This window comes from Xiphophorus couchianus, chromosome 16 (assembly GCF_001444195.1).
Source record: "Xiphophorus couchianus chromosome 16, X_couchianus-1.0, whole genome shotgun sequence".
Lineage (NCBI taxonomy): Eukaryota > Metazoa > Chordata > Actinopteri > Cyprinodontiformes > Poeciliidae > Xiphophorus > Xiphophorus couchianus.
The window spans coordinates 1,216,369-1,234,563 of record NC_040243.1 but is presented as its reverse complement, the minus strand read 5'-3'; the positions used below and the strand labels follow the sequence as shown (position 1 = coordinate 1,234,563).

Below are 18,195 nucleotides of genomic sequence, written 5' to 3'. Positions count from 1 at the left end.
TGCCCACCTTTACATGTTTACCTGTGCAGGTAGAGGCGGAGAGGTGACTTGTACGTCACAGGGCAGGAAAGACACCACAAACACTTCCTAAGAGCAACAGAGAGAAACTAAGGAGTCTGACATGTCTGGACTGCGGGAGGCCGGAGCAGCAGACAGAACCAACACAGAGAAAACATTCAGTTTAATTCAATTAAAATACTTTATTGATCCCTGAAGGAAATTAGTTGTTGAAACTGTAGCAGTCAGTCTGCTCTTTAAATCTCGGTCTGGCCGTAAGAGTCCAGGATATGATCATCCTGACCCTGGAATTTAAACTCCTCTGGGAGTTAAGGTCAAAGATCAGGTAGTTCTGTCACAATAAATAATAGATCAATTAACCGCATGATAAATAAAAACGAGCTCAATAATTTCCATATGCATGATTTACTGTTTTATCATCCAGTTTTTGGTAGAAAGAGAGAAAAGAGAAAAAGTCTTCAGTTTGGTGTTTTAGTCTCAGACTTCATAATTCATTTTATTTGTTGTTTCTGTTGTTTTGTTTCTTTATTTTGGATATTTAAAATATCTTCCTGTGTTAAATGTTCAATAGAATGTAAAATTTGTTGATATTTGAGAATGAGAATGTGTTTGTGCATTATTGTGTCATTACCGTTATAGAAAATAATCTCAAAATAACAATTTTATCGTTTATCGCTACAGTGATTTATGGTCCAGCTACATTTGTTATTGCAACAGGCCTGAGTTCAGGTATTATTTGAGCTTTTCAGATGATAATCAGCTGCCATCAGTTGTAAAAGCACAATGTTGTTGCCATGGTTACGTATCATAGCAACTGTCCAAAAGTTTAAAAAAAGTAAAAAAGAGCAGAAACCCTTTGAGCTGCACAGGATCCCAAACCAGAGGAAGCATGAACAGAACAAATGTGAAGTAACCTAGCAGAGCGTTTTATTCTAGAACATGAAGCTCTATGCAGACCAGGCTGGGATTCGAACCGGGAACCTTCCTGCTGCAGGGCTGCTGCTCCAACATGAAGCTCAGTGGTTTATTTAACTGTGGTGAGGATTCCTTCATGCATAGAACAAAGTTATGATCCTGCACATAAAGCTGGTTCAGCCTCTGCTCAGGCTCTGAAGCACAGGAGTCAAACTGCAGGCCTCCAAAAAAAAAAAACTGCCCTGCAGGTTTTAGATGAGCCACAGGTACAAAACACTGGAAGGAAACGGCTACATTACCTTCTGGTGTGGATCAGATCTCCAGAACCTTAATGACCTAATTAATCTGTTCAGGTGGTGCAGCAGAGGCTCATCTAAAAGCTGCAGGGCAGCGGCCCTCCAGGACTGCAGTTTGACCCCTGATCTAAAGGGTCAACACAGCATAAAACGTCAGAATAAATAACAAATGAGCTGCACAAAATATCACATCAAACTACGACTGTTTTATCAATATCATCATATGCAATACGACAGTCTCAAAGAACCACTTTATCTTTCTGATGTCAAGCATTTCTTCTCTGCATGCAGATGAACTTTAACTGCCCCTAAAGCCCCACCAGAGGCAAATCTTTAATGACCGACACGCTGTGCTGGAAAAGAAGAAAGAGATTATGGGACAGTGATTTAAAATGCTCAACACTTATTATAATAAATGTACAGAAACGTTCAGCGCTAGAAGGAAGCTGTGGGTTTTTGCTGGTTTGCATTTAGTTTGTGTTCCTCTGTACGGAGCGGATCAGTGTGAATGCCTTGGTAAGCTGCAGCGTGCGGGGCGGAGCCTGGACCGGAGTCCAGTCGGTCAGAGGACAACACCAAGGATGTACCGTCTGGTTATTCTGTCATATTTTCCTCTGAGCAGTCAATGATCTGTTAAAGTTTATCTATGCAGACAGACGGTTTTCCTTTTCTGTCCTTCAAATGTCCCGTCTTCATGAGCTGAGATTTAAACACAACTTATTAGTTTGAGAGCTCCATGGCCTATACAAAACAAGTGCATTACATTTATAGATTTTAGTCTGCTCAGTTCTGCTTATTTTTATTTGTTTCAGGGTGTTTTGTCACTTTAAATCCAAATTAGCTGCTGCTGGCCACGCCCCCAACTCAACGTTTACACTCACACATTAAAATGGCTGCAAACAGATACACAATTATACAACAATACATCTTTGAAAAGCATAAGTGGAGCCTCCCGCACAACCAACAAGAATGCAGCGAGTGGTTTCTGGATGGTAAGTCAACAACAGAACACTTGTGTTTTCCAGCAGCCATTGTACAGTGAATACAGAGGAAAACCAGCTGACCAAATGAGCTGGAGCTCAGCTTGGGTTGCTAGGCAACAAGACTGGGCTTCGCTATGGTTGCTAGGCAACAGCACGGTACTTCTTAAATGTGACTTTACAATCGTGAGGCTTTTGAAGCGGCTTGTTTTCCAGACACCAAAAACATGAACTTACTGACTAAAAACAGCTGGGTGGATTTTTTTAAAAGCTTGGATTGTATTTAGAAATCATAATTTTGTGTAACAATAATAATAGATCCTCTATAAGAACCGAACACAACAAGATGCAACGCATGCAGCCAAATAAAAACAGAAATAAAATCATGTTGAAAAACTCGACTCTTTGAAAGAAAAACAGTCAGAATTTATTTATGTTGTTTTTTATTTTGCTCAACATTTTTATGTGCTCTTATTTTTCCTACAGATCTGGTCCATCACAATGTTTCACAGTTTGTTCATTTTTACATGAATGTTTGCAGGAACCAGGCATGAAGGGAGAAACGGAGATGATTCACTGACGGTGAAACGTCTCTGGTTCTGCTCTGGTCTGGAAAATCTGATGTGGAAAAGTTAGTGGAGCAGCAGATACAGTAAATCCTGACTCACACACACACACACACACACATACACACACACACACACACACACACACACACACACACACACACACACACACACACACACACACACACACACACACACACACAGACACACACCCTGCTGCACTGTAACATGTTCAGCCACATGGGCCAAAATCAGCTGGTTTAATGTGTAACAAGTTAAAAATAAAAAAATAAAAAAATTGGGATTTTAAAAATAAAAACCACCAAAATTTGATTTTTTCCTAAGAATAGATTTTTAAAAAGATTTTCTAAAATTCATGGTAAAAAGTCATCCAATTTTTTTCAAAATTAAAAACGACCAAAATGTTATTTTTTAAACACACAAATGCTGAAGGAGTTTTGTCTTCATCAAAAGCCCTGAAAATTAAATTTTCTAAGTAAGAAAACAAACAAAATGTGTTAGGTAAAAACCATTAAAATGATTTAAACAAAACAATATTAGATTTTAAAATATGTTTTTTCTAAATTACACAAAGAAAGGTGTCTTTATATAAAATCCCTACAAAATATGATTTTTAAAATCTCCTCAACAATAAACTGACAGGAAATGTTTTCATAAAATGTTTTCCTTTAGGGTTAATTATTTTCCTGTTTATTTTCAGCAACAGCAGCAGGATTTGGGTCATTTTTTAATAAATCAATTAAATGAAGATTTTGGGAGCCTCCAGCTCTGATTTCTGATGTAAGTCTGGATATTTGTGGTCATATGCAGCATGATTTATAATGATTTGGACCTTAATCAGGCCCGGTTGGTTCTGACTGAGGACCAGCCTGCAGATTTAAAGTGATTACAGAAATGAACCACTAGAGGGAGACATTTATCCTCTTTAAGGTTTAACATGTTTTCATATTTTGAAGCTTTTATGCTGAACCAGAAATGTTGTAACAGAAGAAACGTGTTTATGAGTTTAACATGAAACTTATAATTAGAACCTCAGTGTATTTAGTACTTTGCAGGTTGTCTGATCTGGTAAATGTCTTCATTGGTTTAAACTCACTCATTTATTGCTCATTTAAGTTCTGTTGTAATTAGCAGAATAATTTCTTGTTCTTCATGTTCTTGACTCTGCCTCAGCCGATGCCAGTCCAGGAACAACAACCGCCTCTAATTGCTCTCACCCCTCCTGTCGCTCCTCTGGGATTCGCCGAGCGTCTCTTCATCATTTTCACCAGCAGGGAGGAAATCTGAGCCTGGCTCTTCTCACAGAAGCCTCTTGCCATCTGAATCTCTCTTGAGAGAATCTATTGTGCACAAACGTGTCCAGTTGTGATTAAGGTTTGTAAGGACGCGTTGGATCAATGGGATGTGAGAGGCAGCGGGCCGAAGCCCGTCTCTCCTCGTCTTCACTTCCTCTCCAGCAGCAGGAGCCGAATGGACGCATTAATAACACTTCCCCATCTCTGAGGGAGATAATGGGGCCTTGAGTGCTGATTAAGGCTGGAGGATCTGGGCGTGGATGAGGAGTTTTAGTTTCAGCGTCCCTGTTGACTTTCATGGAGCTGTAGTGGTGCTTAAGGCGAAGCTTTCTGGCTTCTCCTCGTTCTCAGCTCTTCTAAACACCATTAGCGTCCAGATGCAGTCGGCGCTGAACGCCATTTTAATTTGAGGGCCTTGATGACGCATCTGAGCTGCTTTTCTTCCAGGGCGAAGGATTAAATAACCTCCAACTGCAGGGATTTTAAAAACACGATCTGCAGGAGTTTTTGTTCTGATGCACACAGGCAGAATCACGGCTCCTAAATCAGGAAGCATCTGGATCAGCTGGTTACTTCAAAAACTAATTATCCACAAAAACAATAAACGTAAAATATGAATGAGGTCACTGCTGCATCACCACACCTCATTAGCTACTAAATATGCAAATTTACCAGAACACTGCAAAAACACAAAATCATAAGAAGTATTTTTGTCTAGTTTTTAGTTCAAATATTTTATCACACTTAAAATTAAAATTCACTAACAAGAAACATTTCAGCAAGAAACAGGAGCTTGTTTAATTCCTTTAATAATCTGCCAGACGAACAAAACATTTTTCACACATTTTAAGTTATTATATAATATAAATTATAACATTGCCACCTTCCTAAAATAATAACCAAGTCAAAGATGATTTCATTATTCTGAATTATAACCTGGGAGGAACGATTCGCTCCACCGGCAGATTATCTCACTTATAACCAGAACTTATTAATTAATTAGTATTTAATTAGTAATTAATTAATCAATAAGGTAATAATTACAACAAGCTTCTATATTTTGCTGAAAGCTTGTAAGTTAGTTTTGTCTCATTTTAAATGTTTGAAGACATTTACAGTAAAAGCACTTGGTGAAACGTTGTTTTGCAGTGTAGATGGAAACGCTTTCTGTGGTTTGATGTTGCTGCTAAAATTAGCTGAACAAAGCGACCAGCAGATCCAGTCCGGCTGGTTTGGGTCAGAGAAATGGCGTCACACAGAAAACACACACAAGTCATTTAAAAGCACTTTTAGTCGCTCATTTCAGATTATTGTCCTTCAAATGTGCAAAGACTTGCTGAAATTTAAACCCAAACTGACAACATGTGGATCAGAAACACAACCAGGCTCAGTTCTTTAAAGCGTCCAGCTGATAAAAGCTCAGTAGAAGCTGTTTCACAGAGGTCCAGTTGGACGGGCCGCTGGTTCTGGTTCCTGGTCCAGAAACAAGAGTTCAGGTTTAATCTCTTCAGTCAGGCTCCAGAGAGATCAATCCTGATTTCCAGGCTGCTTCATGTGGATCCGTCCATTCTCTCCTCATGTTGACGCCTCAGACCCGACCCGACCCGACCCGATCCGATCCGATCCGATCCGATCCAATCCGACCCGATCCAATCCGACCCGATCCAATCCAACCCGATCTGCCCTCGTCCAGGCCAGGGAGGTCACAGGATGTCCAGCTTTCGGAGGTTGAGCTCCTCCTCAGAGACGGTGAGGTTCCCCAGGTACCAGAATATCCACAGAGCCAGGCTGAGGAAGATGAGCAGCGGCCCGGACAGGACGAAGAAATCCCAGTAGGGCAGCGGAGCGAAGATGCCGATGAGGAGCAGCAGGAGGCCGACCACGTCCAGGAAGATGGCCAGGCCGATGAAGAAGCCGGTACACTTTCCCTCCTCCATGTTTGGGCCGGCGGCGCCGGTGCGGACGGCTGGGTGTCTGCTGGTGGAGTGACAGGACCCAGAGCCGGTCGCTCCAGAAAACTCTGCTCTGGTCTGAAGTATCATTGTTATTCACTGAAAGCACGCCTTACATTTCTGTCATACCTGAGTGTCAGTGGCAGGACCGGTACCGGACGGACGGGCCGTACCTCCAGCTGACGGCCCGGTTCCTCCCTGCATGCCTGACTCTGCATCTGAACCAGAAACCTGGTGGCAATCAGAACCTCTGACATGAAAAACCCAGCAGGTTGGTCAAATTCAGTCTTTGCAAAGTGATTTTTACTGATTTGAGATTTTGTAACAGTTCTGGGACATCATGGAAAGTTCACACCTTGACCTCCGTCCCGCCTGACCGTCTAACAGGAAGTGATGCGTCAGAGACGCGGAGGGTTATGACAATGTCTCGGCTCTGGTTAGAGGAAGCTGGAATTTGTTTCCTTCAGGTGGGATCGTTTGTCTCAGCTTTAGTTTCAGAGTCAGGAGCCTCTGAGGCTCTGAGGAGGATTTTAATCCCACAACAAACAAAAGCTCACCAAGAAGTCAAACCAGTCTGACCAGAGGCCAACAGGAAGCATGACTGGGCCTTTTTCTGCCGCTGAGCAGCTGAAACAAAAACAGGGGAAACTTTACATTCTGTCAGTGACATTTCCTCCTGCTTGACAACAAATCCTGAGTTTATGAGGATCTTTATACGACTGAAATCAGACTGAAGTTACGTTTTGTGCGTTTGAGTTGGTGTGAAATTTCAACAATCAGAAAGAAAAGCACAAAGATATGAACAGAACAATCATTTCACGTCAAATGAACTGAAATATTGCAGCTGTTTTATCCATAATCCATAATTATTCACACTGCTGACAGATTTACATTTAATGTTTGTCAACCAAGAAATGTCTGATCTAAAATATAATAAAACAAAATAAAATGGATATTCATTTAGAATATAATCTGCTCTTATATACATTTGAATAAAAATGACATATTTTCTTCTCAATAATCAGTTTTCAGAAATCAGAACATTTTTTAGTTTCATTTTTTCACTGGTTTTCAGAGGTGCTCCGGACTGACTCTGTACCATCACCCTAATCTTCACCAGCAAGGATGCAGCTTCAAGCTTCAGTCTTCTGATTTCACAGCTACATTAATTAATCTGCTATAATATGAAAGATAAAATGTTCTACTGGATCAGAGAAACGGTCCGTTTAACTTTTACAGGCGCTGAAAGTGAATGACTTATTGATTATTTCCTAATAAATAATCATAATCAGTTCAGTAGTGCAAAGGGTCTAGTTAAAACATTAACATACTTGAAACGATAATTGCAGATTGTTTATGAACTATGAGACATTAGTGAAAACTGGACCTTCAGTCCTGGAAGTTCAACTTCTAAACCTGAAAGTTTTTGCAGAATTCAACATCTGGATCCGGCTGGATGCGAACCGAGCCGATCAGTCCACGGACTGCTGCTCCCCGTCAGCGCCGTCCGTGGAGCCGTCGTAGCCCTCGTTCAGGTACGCCGTGGATTTGCCCCACGTCACCTTGCCCTGTTTCAGCGGAAGCGTCCCCGCAGGGCTGCGGTCCCCGTCCTCCACCTCGCACTTCACGCGGTCCTGCGCGGTCACCTTCTGGCTCAGCCTCTCCGAGATCTTCCCGGCCAGCAGCGCGATGCTGCTCCTCTTCTGCCCGTCGTACTCCGACACCTGGATGTTGCCCACGTACCACATGAGCCAGCAGGCCAGGCTGGCGAAGATGATGAGGGAGCCCGAGTAGATCAAGAAGTCTCCGTAGAAGAGGCCGTCGATGCGCAGGTCGCCGAAGATCCCGACGAACAGCAGAACCAGGCCCAGGATGTCAAAGGTGACGGCGAGCAGGAAGAAGGGCAGGCAGGTCCCGATGCGCTGGAGGAGAGCCATGCTGCAGCGGGCTGAGGCTTTGCTCTGGCCGGGATCCTTCATCCTTTGTATAGCGGAGCAGGTCGGGACCGCGCACCAGCAGAGAAACGCCCCACCTTAAGACAAACAGCTTCACCCGCACGGAGCGCAGTTTGCTGAGGGTTGAGCCAAAGCTGCGGGCATCTACAGCAACAACCACATGCAGGGCGTCCAGGAGAACATTAACATATTATTTGCTTGTCAAATATTCAGCAGGAGGGAAACACCTTTCACCTTTTTACTGCAGGTCTGGGTTAGGGTTAACCCTACATCTCACCTGAGGACGAGCTGGTTCTTAAAATGTGATTGATTTGGAATAAAATGTCATTTCTGTGAGAGATTATCTTCATTCTGTGAAAGAAACAAAAACTTTAAGGCTTTTTGATCAACTTTCTTGTCTGTAGTTTATTAGAAAAAGGAGTAATGTCCCCAAAACTCAGAAACTTTTAGATTAAGTTTTCTAGAAAAACTATGAACTTGGATTTCTTTTTAGAAATTTTGAAATTAAACTCAGTAATTTTGTAAAACAACAAGGAAACGTCTAAACTTGAATAATCGAAGTTTTGCTAAAACATTTTATTTGCAGTTTATTTTCTAGAAAAAACAAAAAAACTTCAGAGTTTAAATGTTTGATAATTTACAAGGAAAATTTCTGACATTTTCTAGAAAACCTTTGAGGATCAAAAGTCGAAATGTTTTTTACTTTTGAAACTTAAAAATCTTACTTTTTCCTAGTAAATTTATGAGATTAATGTTTTTGGCAGAAGTTTAATGTCATAATATTTACACATGTAAACATTTATTAACAGAAGACTTGAGGTTCTGGACGGTTCTGGTCTTTTCTGGTCAGAATCGTTTTGTCCGTTTTGCTCTGAACTCGAGAAGCAAGAAAAAATGAAGATGGAAAATAACATTTCAGAAAATGATTTTAGCTTATATTTAAAAAGAAAGTTAAAAAAGATTACATTTCATGATAAAACAAGTATAATTTTTTAAAATGATTTTTGGATCCTGTCAGCAGTCCAGCCTGTTTGCTTCTTAACTCAGTTTTATTTCAGAAAGTAAAAGTTTTTTCCACATCGTCAGGTTAGCTTGCAGAGATTTTCTTTAAACTATATTTAGTCAGATGACAGTAAAAGCCAACATGTCTGTCACTGAGCTTGTTTGAATGTTTAGCTCATGACCAGCCTGGGTTTTTCCGCCACGCTGCAGCCCAGGGAAAACTCAGCCTAGATTTGCATTTCATTTCTTAGGAAAATTGAAGATGAGCTTCTTGGTGACTGAGTGCGTCATTCAGCGCGTCTTCATGTACACATAAATAATAATATCTGCTTATCAGAAGGGATCTAATGGAGAACTGGAGGAAATGGGGAGGTTGGGGGTTAAACTCTGTCATTTCCTGACATCTGATGAAACTAAAGTGAAACTGTAAAAACTTGTTGATTTCTCTTCCCAGATTTTCCAGAAATAAAGTTGGATCAGCTGATTGTTGCTACAGGATCTGTTATTATGAATGAATTCATAAAGATGACTTATTTTCCACACACAGCCGGTTGATTTATCACTGAATCCTCCTGCAGCTGAATCTGAATGTTTTTCTTGTCATTTACTATTTTAATCTTTTTTGCCTCGCTCCAGTCAGACTCTGATCATTTGCATCCTTCAAGGCGGAAAGTATTTCTACTCCTTCCTCTGCTGCACAGCGAGCTGCTTACTGGAAGCAACAAGACAATAAAACGGAGAGTAATAATTATAAACTCTTTTAATTATTCATGAGGCTGAAACTTCACTTCTCTCTCGTATGAATATTTAAAATGTCTCTTTGCTCGTGCTCATCTGTGCTAAAACCTTGTAAATGTGTGAAAAATCGCGACAGGAAGTCGCTCACAAAGTTATACTGTAAAAAATTAACAGCAATATTTTGTGGGTTTTCATTTTCAAACTCATATTTTCAACATGTTATTCACACATTTATAAATGTCAGAGTACTAAACTAAATATTTCATTCACAAGCTAAATATGTAGTTTGCAAACTACATATTTAGCTTTCAAATTCAATATTTAGTCTGGAACTAAAAATGTATTTTGCCAACAAAATGTTTAGTTTAGATTTGTTTGTAAACTAAATATTTAATTTGCAAGCTAAATATTTAGCTCAGACAAACATTTAGTTTGGAACTAAATATTAACTTAGCAAAACAGTGGAACCCAAATTTTGTTTGCTAAATATTTGTTTGCAAACTAAATATTTAGTTTGAAAGCTAAATATTTGGTTCAGACTTAACATTTAAGTTTGAAACTAAATGTTTAGTTAGCAAAATAAATATTTAATTTGTGGCTAAATATAAAGTAAGCATTTAGTTTGAAACTAAATATGCAGCCTGATAACTTCATATTTAGTAAACTAAATATTTACTTTGGGATTCTGACATTTATAAATGTATGAATAACGTGACAGACTAAGTCAACCTAAATGTTGCCGTTAATGTTTTACAGTGTAACTCTACGCCCGGCCCCCCGCTGACCCGGCGGGGAACAGAAATGTCTCCATGCTGAGCCGCATTGTAAATATTTCTTGGATTTCATCTCATGCTGAAAACGCCGCAGCGTCACCGGGAAACCGCCGATGACGTCACACGTCGACGACCGGAGGCTTGTAGTAGCCGAGGGGCCTCCGCATGTGGGAGCGCTTCCTGTTCTTCTTGGTGATGGGGATGAGCACCACCCCCACCACCAGCACCATCAGCCCTATGGACAGCAGGGCCGGTCCCAGCAGGGCGGGGGCCGGCTGGCACTGGCCCGCGAAGCACAGGCCGCTGATGATGACGCCGCAGGCCAGGAAGCTGCCCCCGGTGGACATGAAGTGAATGGGGAACCAGAACACGTCGCATCTTTTGGGCGGCGGCTCCGGGGTCCAGAGCGACTCGCTGCGGGACAGAGAGAAGACGGTGCTGGCTGCGTGGCTGGGCGGCGTCAGCCGGTCCTGGGACTGGGAGAGGGCGCACTCCCCCAGGGGGATGTTCTCTGGGCTGCCCGGCATGACCTCCAGGGGGAGAGAAATCGGTCCGTGAGGAGAAACGTGGCTCAACCTGCACCAGGGAGATTATTAAAATGATCATAGATTACACTGAATCTTCCCACATTGGTGATATTTTATTTATTTTGATCATTTATTACTGATCTCTGTCACCTTGTGGAGCAAATATGTTTGAACATATTGATTTTAATGTAAGTTTATGACATCTGCACTGTTTTACAGTTACATGAACAGAAATAGGAACATTTGATTTGAATAAAAATAAAACATCAACAGACATAATATCTTGTTACTGTGGGTCGGATCATGTCTCAGCGACAGTCACACAGAAATCCAGCCTCATATTTTACATTCAGTTCTTTCACACATTTAACCAAACAAAGGATTTGAATTCTCTTAAATAATTACTTTTTAATTTAATTGTTGTTTTTTTCATTTCAAATAATTTCTGAATACATTTTAAAATATACTTTATCAGTATTGACTTGATGAACATTGTCATTGCAGGATCATTAATAACTCGACCACAAGTAGCATAAACATTATTTATCTAAACAGCCTTTTTCTGTAAGACTAAATCAGTTTTTCTTTACTTTCTTATTCATGAAGTAAAAATGTAAATTGAGCTAAAACTGCCGACTCACTTTGATACTGAGAAATAAAATCCTCTTCTTCTTTAGACGCCTGAAGGTTTTGGGTCGCAGCTGGATGGTAATCAGAACTATTCAGAACTTCATCCAGATCCAGCTAAATGTAAATGATCCCAGAATGATACTGCCACTACCGTGCCTCCCTGTTTAAACGTGTCTTTTTGCTGATGTTGTCCTGAAATTGTGTCCCAGATTTTGCCGTTTGGTTTTAGCAGATCAGAAAACATCCTGGTTGAAATTTGAGGAGATTTTCCAGCAGATCTGGATGTTTTCCAGGAATAAATGACTAAATAATACTTGGATTGAATTCCTTCGGCTCCTGTGGTTTGGAAGCGTCTCTGAGCGATCGAATGTCTTTTTATCAGCGTTTAGAAATGTCCAGGTTTTGTAATGACAACAAATCCCAAATTTTCTCCAAATACAAGTAAATGACTTCACTCTATCCTTATCCTGACTGATACCTTTGCACAATGAGATACTTTGACCCTTTGTAATAATTTCTACAAAGAAAATCAGATTTATTTCATGTTTGCCTGAAACTGATGACTGAGGAAGACAGAACACTGAAGCTGATTAAATTTAGTTCTTCAGCAACATTTTCATTTAAAAGTTTATACATTTGATGAAACAGATTTTTCTAACAGATTTGTTTGCTTTTCATCTGAATTGTACATTATGTCATATTTCATGTGGGAAAATGAGTTTTACATGAAAAACCTGACTTTAACAAGGACGAAGCTGCAAGTTTTACATTCTCTTCATTTCAGGAAAACAGTTCTACATATTATTTCAAAGTTTTGAACCAATTTAGACTTAATATAAAACTCAGAGTTGTTCCTTTCTGTTCATGGGTTGACTGTGGATTACACTGTTCTCAATCAGATCAGCAGATCTCTTGTTCCAGTCAAAACAGGAGAAGACAGTTTGAAATGTGATTCCACTGATCAATAAATGACATCATGGTGGCTACATCCGTTTGTTTCCAACAGCCTGAAGCTTCCAGTCGATTTCCGTCCCAAAAAGCTTCATGCTGTCTCTGCCTGCACAGAAACAAACTGCTTTCTGCCTTCCTGATCTTCTGGAGTTTGTTTGTGACGTTCCTGCTGTCGCTGATTCTCGTTTGAGTCGTTTATTTCAGGCAGATGAACTATTTCAGGAACGTTGCTTCTCTGTAAATAATTGATCTTTGCTAAATTGTTCTGTTCTTTTATTGTCAGGCTTATTTTACTGGAGACAATGAAGCTCCCTATCAATTATTAACACTTTGATAGAAGTATTGATCACGTTAGGCCACACCCTCCGCCCTCCATCACAACTACATATCACTGGAACAACAAAGGATTTGTTCGTATGTAAAAAAATAATCTTTATCTTTACAAACATTCTTCATATTTTTAATCCAAATTAGAGTCAGATGCCTTTTAGATCAGAGGAAACAGACTTACCGTTTAGATCTGGTTCAAACCTTCTGATTTTACAGGTTAGAGTCACATGAAGAAGCAAAAACAGGCAGAAATCTTCAGAATCAGCTGAGAAAACCTTCCTCCCACTGCCTGACCAGAGAAACCAGTAAGAGGCATCGCCACAGATTCCCACTCAGCAACCCTCTGCCCACCTCCTCTGCTTTCTCCACCTCCTCCGAGGAAACCCCGACCGCCGCAGCCTCACCGCCACTCAGCATGGCCGCATCCTGTTGCTGCAGCAGGCGGACAGGAAACCCATCCACCCTGACCCCTGACCCTCGACCCCCAGGAAACTAAACCACCCAACCCCAGGAGACTAAAACCTCCAAGAAAGTATAATTTCCAGGAAACTAAAAATCCTGGAGACTAAACCCTGAGGAGACTAAAACCTGAGGAGACTAAACCCTGAGGAGACTAAAACCTGAGGAGACTAAACCCTGAGGAGACTAAACCCTGCAGAGACTAAAACCTGTAGAGACTAAAACCTGAGGAGACTAAACCCTGCAGAGACTAAAACCTGTAGAGACTAAAACCTGTAGAGACTAAACCCTGAGGAGACTAAAACCTGAGGAGACTAAACCCTGCAGAGACTAAAACCTGTAGAGACTAAAACCTGTAGAGACTAAACCCTGAGGAGACTAAAACCTGAGGAGACTAAACCCTGAGGAGACTAAACCCTGCAGAGACTAAAACCTGTAGAGACTAAAACCTGTAGAGACTAAACCCTGAGGAGACTAAACCCTGAGGAGACTAAACCCTGAGGAGACTAAACCCTGAGGAGACTAAAACCTGAGGAGACTAAAACCTGTAGAGACTAAACCCTGAGGAGACTAAAACCTGTACAGACTAAAACCTGTAGAGACTAAAACCTGTAGAGACTAAACCCTGAGGAGACTAAAACCTGTACAGACTAAAACCTGTAGAGACTAAAACCTGTAGAGACTAAAACCTGAGGAGACTAAAACCTGTACAGACTAAAACCTGTAGAGACTAAAACCTGTAGAGACTAAAACCTGTAGAGACTAAAACCTGAGGAGACTAAATCTCCGGCTCCAGGTTGTTTCTGTTTCTCCACAGAGGCACCAGAATGGGGTAGCGATCAGGAAATGCCTCCCTGTTGCCTCCATCATCCAAACTCAGACTTTCCAACACATTGATCCAAAGCAGCCCCCCCTGGCGGTCATCTGTAGTTTTGGTGGAATCAATCAGGTCTGTGTGGTGAAGTTAAACCAGGAAAGAGAAATTATTATTTTCTACTTCAGTTTCATGCATCGTGTTGCTGCATGAATCAGATCTGATTCCAGCTGCAACTGAACCGAAACTTTCAGAGCAAAAATCTGAAGCTTCATCAGATTACCAGAGACAATAAAATAAAATAAAATAAAATAAAATAAAATAAAATAAAGTCTGAAATTGTGATACTATGTATTCACCACCAGAGGGCAGCATCGGCCTGTTTTCCTCCACTCAGATTTAATCTGCAGTGGATTATTTTCATGCTGAATTAAATAATTTCTCAGGTTATTTAATGTTTTTCCATGTTTGGTTCATTTTCCTGTTGGATCTGAATGGATTGTTGCTCATTTATCAATATGCAAACTAAAAGTTATGCCTGAAAGACAAAATATTAAATCATCCAAAATTATATTTATTTACAAATGAGAACAATATTTCTGAAAAACTTTCCTCTTTGCACAACTTTTGGTTTCCTCTTTCATGGCTGTTAAAATCTTTTTTCTTCTGTTTTTGCTTTTTATCACCTGAATGTTAAAATCAGGTAAATGGAAAAGCATAATTATTAGAGTTATTATATGTAGAAAATGGATTGGTGGTGAACATGTCCACAGTAAACAATTAAAATGACAATATAAATAAATGCACATTAAAAAGTTTTACATCTTGAAACTATTTCTACTATTAAATGTTTTTAGAAATAAACACAGAAAAGACAAAGTGTGGAAAGAGCAAAGAGAAACATGAGAACCTGCTGATGTTTTAGTGTTTCATGTCTGTGAACCTCCTGCAGAGTTCAGACTGAAACTTTCTCTCTCTCTCTCTCTCTCATACTTACAGTTCGGTCTGAGCAGAAACAGCAGGAAAAAGAAAATCTGATTTCTGGGAAATAAAAACCAAAAGTCAGCAGCAGTAAAACCAGGAAACGATCTTCCTCTGCAGCGCCGGCGGTGAGTCTAATCCTTCCCTTTGCAATCGGCCCTGAAATGTCTTCATATTGTCCATCTGAGTAAAGACCTGAAGCAGTTTGTTCTTTAGCATCTGCTGGAAAAGGAGCTGCAGGCTGGAGAACGCTGAGACCCGACCCGACCCGACCCGACCCACTTGGTCCTGAAGGACGGTGGCATGTCTTCAGGCTGGAGGCAGCTGGCCTTATTGACTCTGTGTGTGTGTAGGCGTGTGTGTGTGTGTGTGTGTGAGCTTGCTTCAGTCTCGTTTGTCTGCAGCAGAAGCTGTTTAATGGCTGCTGGAAAGATCCAGTTGAAACAAAAAGTCGTGTTTTTGGTTAAAGTTATAAATAAAATACTAAACCAAATTTGAATGACAGCAAATAAAACTGATTACATGGCAGCAGAAGCTGGAGTTTTAAAAACTACAACTTCTCAGTTTTCATAAATATTTACTGTAATTTGGTGTCACTTTTGAAAACTTGACTTTTTATTTCTATTCTTGGGTTTTAAATAAAATAAAAACCAATCGTAAGAAACATTGTCTTTTATGTTGATATTTCTGATAAACCATTAAAGAAAATTCACAGCTTCCAACTAACAAGAAACAAAACCTTCATATATTTGTATCCATATTTAATAGTCATTGTTTATTTTTCTACACATGCAAATCTGCAAACTGGGAGTGGATTTATATTCAGCCCCTTTTACTTTCATACCTCTAAATAAACCAAACGGGTTCTTTAAGCAGTCTTGAGAGTAAATAATAGTTTTGTGATTGGATCTCAGCCAGCAGGCGCCTGGTTCTGGTTCTGGTTCTGGCTCTGGCTCTGGTTCTGGTTCTGGTTCTGGCTCTGGTTCTGGTTCTGGCTCTGGCTCTGGCTCTGGTTCTGGTTCTGGTTCTGGCCTCAGAGGTTCGTCAGAGAGAATCAGTGAACAACCAGAATCATGAAGGAGGAGAGAAAGTTCTTGAGAAGAAACTTCAGTTTGCAGCAGAAAACCCAGAAAGGTGTGAAGGAAGCCGCTCGGCTCAGACGAGACCAAAATGGATCAGGTAACCTGGAGTAGCGCACACACCTCCAGACTGCCCAGATGAGTGATTGTATCTGTTTTATGGATAAAATTTGACTTTATTTCCCATGAAACCGTCTGAGTTGTCTTACTTCCACCACCTTGTCGCCGTGTTGAAACCTCAGGGGAAACATCCATCACTTCTCAGGCAGCTGCAGTTTATCGCTGTTCAGACGTTCCAGTTTAATGTCTTGGTGAAGTCAGATCCATCCAGGTGTTCCTCTAATCCTGCTTGATGACAGAAACACAGGAAGCTGGCAGGGATTAGGCCCGATAAGCTGCAGAATGCTGACTCTGCCGTTCGGCTGGACGGTTCTGGTCCGGATTCAGAGGAGCTGGCCGCTACTGTTAAAGCCACCAGAACTAAGATACTCGAACAACTCCGACCCTGGAGGGTTTTCAAGGCCGCGGATTAAAGGCAAATACATTTTGGCCAAATGAAGCTTCACACAAAGCCTCGTTAACTCCTGGAAAAATATCAATAAAGCTGAGCAGCAACTCATCTGGCCGAGATGCAGCTGATTTACCGACACGCAGAGCTGCTCTCTGCACAGGTGACCTTGGGAAACTAATTAATCTACTTTGCATATTTACAGCCTTTTGTTGGGTAAAGCCAGAGGGGAGGCGTGCAGACTGCAGGTGAAGCTTCCCGCCTCATTCTGTAAAATCACTTCTGAAAATCTGATTCTCAACAGAAATGATTTAAAAAGCGACTGATGCAGATCTGGATGATCAACAGGTTTTAACACCAGCTGATACGAAATGTTAGTTAATCCATAAACTCTGTTTATTTGGCGCTTTGCATAATAACACATAAAATGTTACAGAGAATAAAACACTAACAGATTCCTCTTCCAATGACCTAATAAAAAAATAAAATACCAGAAGTTTTCACACATTAAATAAAAAGACATCATTTTTATTGACTGTCAGAAATTAAATCAGATGAAATTTTTCTGGTTTCAGGTCAGTTAAAGTCATCAAAATGTTTTCTGCTGACTAAAATCCACAACAAGAAGAGAAACAAGATACTTTACTGTGGAGGATTAGTTTGGTCTCAGATGCATCTTCATGTTTTCTTCTTAAAAAATAAAAATTCAGGGTGTGTGTGTTTGTGTGTGTGTGTGTGTGTGTGTGCGTGTGTGTGCGTGTGTGTGTGAGTGTGTAGGGGTGTGTGTGTGTGTGTGTGTGTACGTGTGTGTGTGTGTAGGGGTGTGTGTGTGTGTGTGTGTGTGTGTGTGTGTGTGTATGTGTGTGTGTGTGTAGGGGTGTGTGTGTGTGTGTGTGTGTGTATGTGTGTGTGTGTGTATGTGTGTGTGTGTGTAGGGGTGTGTGTGTGTGTGTGTGTGTATGTGTGTGTGTGTGTAGGGGTGTGTGTGTGTGTGTGTGTGTATGTGTGTGTGTGTGTAGGCGTGCGTGTGTGTAGGGGTGTGTGTGTGTGTATGTGTGTGTGTGTGTAGGGGTGTGTGTGTGTGTGTGTGTGTGTATGTGTGTGTGTGTGTATGTGTGTGTGTGTGTAGGGGTGTGTGTGTGTGTGTGTGTGTGTACGTGTGTGTGTGTGTAGGGGTGTGTGTGTGTGTGTGTGTGTGTATGTGTGTGTGTGTGTAGGGGTGTGTGTGTGTGTGTGTGTGTGTAGGGGTGTGTGTGTGTGTGTGTGTGTATGTGTGTGTGTGTGTAGGCGTGCGTGTGTGTAGGGGTGTGTGTGTGTGTGTGTGTGTGTGTGTGTAGGGGTGTGTGTGTGTGTGTGTGTGAGAGAGCGACAGGAACCTTTCATTTTAATTTTGTTTTTTAAAAAG

At 40.9% G+C, this 18,195-nt stretch overlaps 3 protein-coding genes across 3 annotated transcripts; all 3 read right to left on the bottom strand.

Annotated features, from left to right (window-relative positions):
* Window positions 1–4,882: 4,882 nt before the first annotated feature.
* Window positions 4,883–6,790, bottom strand: LOC114159776 (putative transmembrane protein). The gene has a single exon (XM_028041922.1). The coding sequence runs from the start codon at window positions 6,131–6,133 to the stop codon at window positions 5,795–5,797; it is 339 nt and encodes a 112-aa protein (XP_027897723.1). The 5' UTR covers window positions 6,134–6,790; the 3' UTR covers window positions 4,883–5,794.
* Window positions 6,791–7,515: 725 nt separating this feature from the next.
* Window positions 7,516–8,022, bottom strand: tmem238l (transmembrane protein 238 like). Its single transcript, XM_028042943.1, has one exon. The coding sequence runs from the start codon at window positions 8,020–8,022 to the stop codon at window positions 7,516–7,518; it is 507 nt and encodes a 168-aa protein (XP_027898744.1).
* A 2,112-nt stretch (window positions 8,023–10,134) lies between these two features.
* pirt (phosphoinositide interacting regulator of transient receptor potential channels) lies at window positions 10,135–12,262 on the bottom strand. Its single transcript, XM_028041602.1, has one exon. It carries the CDS (start codon window positions 11,036–11,038, stop codon window positions 10,631–10,633), a length of 408 nt encoding a protein of 135 aa, XP_027897403.1. The 5' UTR covers window positions 11,039–12,262; the 3' UTR covers window positions 10,135–10,630.
* Between the last annotated feature and the right edge of the window lie 5,933 nt (window positions 12,263–18,195).

Bases quoted from the DNA above. Each gene is read 5' to 3' on its own strand.
- LOC114159776 (XM_028041922.1), bottom strand. From the start codon at position 6,133: ATGATACTTCAGACCAGAGCAGAGTTTTCTGGAGCGACCGGCTCTGGG.
- tmem238l (XM_028042943.1), bottom strand. From the start codon at position 8,022: ATGAAGGATCCCGGCCAGAGCAAAGCCTCAGCCCGCTGCAGCATGGCT.
- pirt (XM_028041602.1), bottom strand. From the start codon at position 11,038: ATGCCGGGCAGCCCAGAGAACATCCCCCTGGGGGAGTGCGCCCTCTCC.